This window comes from Indicator indicator, chromosome 36, assembly GCF_027791375.1.
Source record: "Indicator indicator isolate 239-I01 chromosome 36, UM_Iind_1.1, whole genome shotgun sequence".
NCBI lineage: Eukaryota > Metazoa > Chordata > Aves > Piciformes > Indicatoridae > Indicator > Indicator indicator.
The window spans coordinates 2,115,916-2,118,660 of NC_072045.1; the positions used below are offsets into that span (position 1 = coordinate 2,115,916).

Sequence of the window (2,745 nt, forward strand, 5' to 3'; positions counted from 1 at the left end):
CTCACAAGAGGTCTGGGCTCCCCCAGCAACTTACCCATGGCACCAGTAGCAGGCTGTGCTAAAAGCAGCAGCTGGTCCCCTGTGGCACCATGCAGTCTGTCCCTGCTCCTGCAGGCAGCCTGCCAGCCACACAGCCCTGCACCCCCAGCCTGCTGCAGGAGGGAGGACATCCAATCCCCCTCAGCATTCCCAGACTCTGTGCAGGCCAAGGCTCAGTGGAGGGCTGGGATGCCAGCTTTAGGCTCCTAATATTTATACTGAGGATCTCCCTGCAGCAGTTCAGCACCTAAAGAGAAGTTCTGTCTCCTTGCAGGGTCTTCAGTCCCAAACCAGAAGTCTGGAAGCACATCTCTGAAGCTGGTGTTCACACAAGGCTGCTCCCTAGGACAACTCCAGGCCAGCTCCACCCGCACCTCCCCTCAGGAGCAGCACAAAGTCACAGAGAGATCCACAACTTCTTCACCTTGCAGATGCCTGCCTACCCCAGGGGCTCACGCAGAGAGGTACCTCCAGGTGCTGACGAAGGCAGTGGGGATGAGGGAGTAAGGCACGGTAGTGATGCTGCTCCAGGTGTCAGACGCAGGGTCATAGCAGTCCAGTGTCTTGCAGCGCTGCGCCCCGCAGTAGCCTCCCACCACATACAGTCTGTTCCCTGAGGCCACAGCACGGCAGCTGATGCGCTTAGCCGTGACATCCCCAAACTTGGACCACTGGTAGGTGTCACTGTGGAAGCGGTAGGCAGAGCTGGCAGAGAACTCTGTGTCCCCCCCGATGACGATGATGTGGCTGCCCACCACGGCGGCAGCTGTATACCGCCAGGGCTGGGGGCAGCTGGTGGGCACCATCCAGCGGTTCTGGCAGGGGTCGAAGCACTGCACCTTGGGCAGCTTCTCCTGGTTGGCGCTGGTGCCACCAAAGACAAACAGCTTCATCTTGGCTCCTACCACGGCAGCATTGCTCACACCTTCTCGCAGTGGAGCCACCAGGGACCATTTGTCTAGCTGTGGGTCATAGTGCTCCACTTGCTTGAGGGAGACAGAGGGAGAAGCCGGGAAGGCTCCACTCATGGCTGTGTGACCTCCCACCACATACAGGCAGTGGTCCAGTTCAGCCGAGCCATGGCCAAACCGCGCCACCAGCATAGGGGCAGCCTTGGCCCACTCGTCGTGCAGGGTGTCGTACACCCAGACGTCCCTGGAAGCGCCATGCTCAGAACCCTTGCCACCAGTGATGTAAACCTTGCAGCCGATGGCACAGGCACTGCACTCCTTGCGGGGGCTGGGGATGTCAGCACCAGGAATGATCTCGCTGGATTTCTGGTCCAGGACATAGATCTTGTCACACATGAAGGTCTGGCCCCCCAGCAGCAGCAGGGCCTGGCTGATCTTGCGGGGCCGGGCACAGCACCCGGTCACAAAGCCATCGTTTTGCAGGATCTTCATCTTGCAGCGCACAGCATCAGCCACAATCTCCTCTCCCAGCTTGTGGCTGGTCACGAGTTTCTCACAGGCCACCTGTGTCCGCAGGTAGGCCTCAGGCAGCAGGGCCAGGCGGACCGAGCGCAGCAGCTCTGGCAGATCCTCGTGGCGCCGAGGCAAATCGTAGCGGATCCAACCCATAACGGCTTCATAGACCAGCGTCTCATCCTCCACCTCCAGCTCTTCACTCTCCACCAGCTCCAGCAGCTTTTCCTTGGGCAGCCGGAGGAAGTCTTCGGTCTTGCAGAGCAAGGTGAAGTTGGCCAATGCCATCCTCCAGGACAGCTCCAGCAGCCGTTCGCAGCAGTGGGCATCGGACAGCAGCAGCATGTTCAGACAGTTCCCAGGACAGAGGTTCTTCTCCAGAAAGTCAGCCGAAGCATCCCGAATGTCCTGGAATTGCAGCATGTCCCCAGCCTCCAGCAGGGACTCTGCATTCTCCTCGTTAATCAGCACCCGGGACGAATAGGCATAGTCCAGCAGCAGCTCCAGCACCTCGGGGTGCAGGGAGTCGTGGAAGTTGACTTCAGCGTCTCTGCTCTCTTTGAGGCCACCGCTGAACATGGCGTCGAAGTAGCGGCTGCAGGCGGCCAGCACGGCGCGGTGGCAGGGGAAGGCCTGGTGCCCGGCACGCAGCACCACGTCGGTGAAGAGCCGCCGCTTGCGGAGCAGGTTCAGCTGCGTCAGGAGGCTGTCGGCGTGGCCCGGCTTGTGGAAGAGCTGAATGTTCATGGAGCCCGAGCTTGAGCGGGACTTCCGATTCTCGTGGCTGCTGACGGACATGGTGCTGTGGCTGCGCTGCAGGGAGAACCGTAGTCAGCACCGAGAGCCCCGCTGAGCCGGCACCGGCGGGAGGCAGCTGCGACCGCACCGGAGGGCTGCAGCGAGAGCACGACGGTGGGAACACGGATCCCGGCCGGTAAGGGGAGCTCGGAGGTGGGAACGCGGTGCCCAGTCGGTAAGGGAAGTTCGGAGCGCTCGTCCAACAGCGGCAGCATTCGCCCAGCGCCGATCGAAGCGGGGCAGCGAGCAGCCCAAGTGCCGGTGCAAGGAACGGCTCAGTGGCGCCGTGGGGGCGAGGCGTGGCCCTGGTGCTGCCCTCCCGGCCCCGGCTTCTCCGCTCCCCGGGCACTCACCGCTCCCTGCTCTGCACCCCTCCCCGCCCGCGCCGCGTGGCCGCCTTGCCATTGGCTCCGCCCCGCACGGGGAGCAGCCAATCAGCGGTCGCGGTCGCTCCGCTAGCCCTTTGTGAATGGGGCCGGAGCCG

General features: G+C 62.6%; 1 protein-coding gene across 1 annotated transcript; it reads right to left on the minus strand.

The window, feature by feature from the left end:
- Positions 1 to 491: 491 nt before the first annotated feature.
- LOC128978374 (ectoderm-neural cortex protein 1-like) lies at positions 492 to 2,261 on the minus strand. Its single transcript, XM_054396266.1, has one exon. The coding sequence runs from the start codon at positions 2,259 to 2,261 to the stop codon at positions 492 to 494; it is 1,770 nt and encodes a 589-aa protein (XP_054252241.1).
- Positions 2,262 to 2,745: the final 484 nt, after the last annotated feature.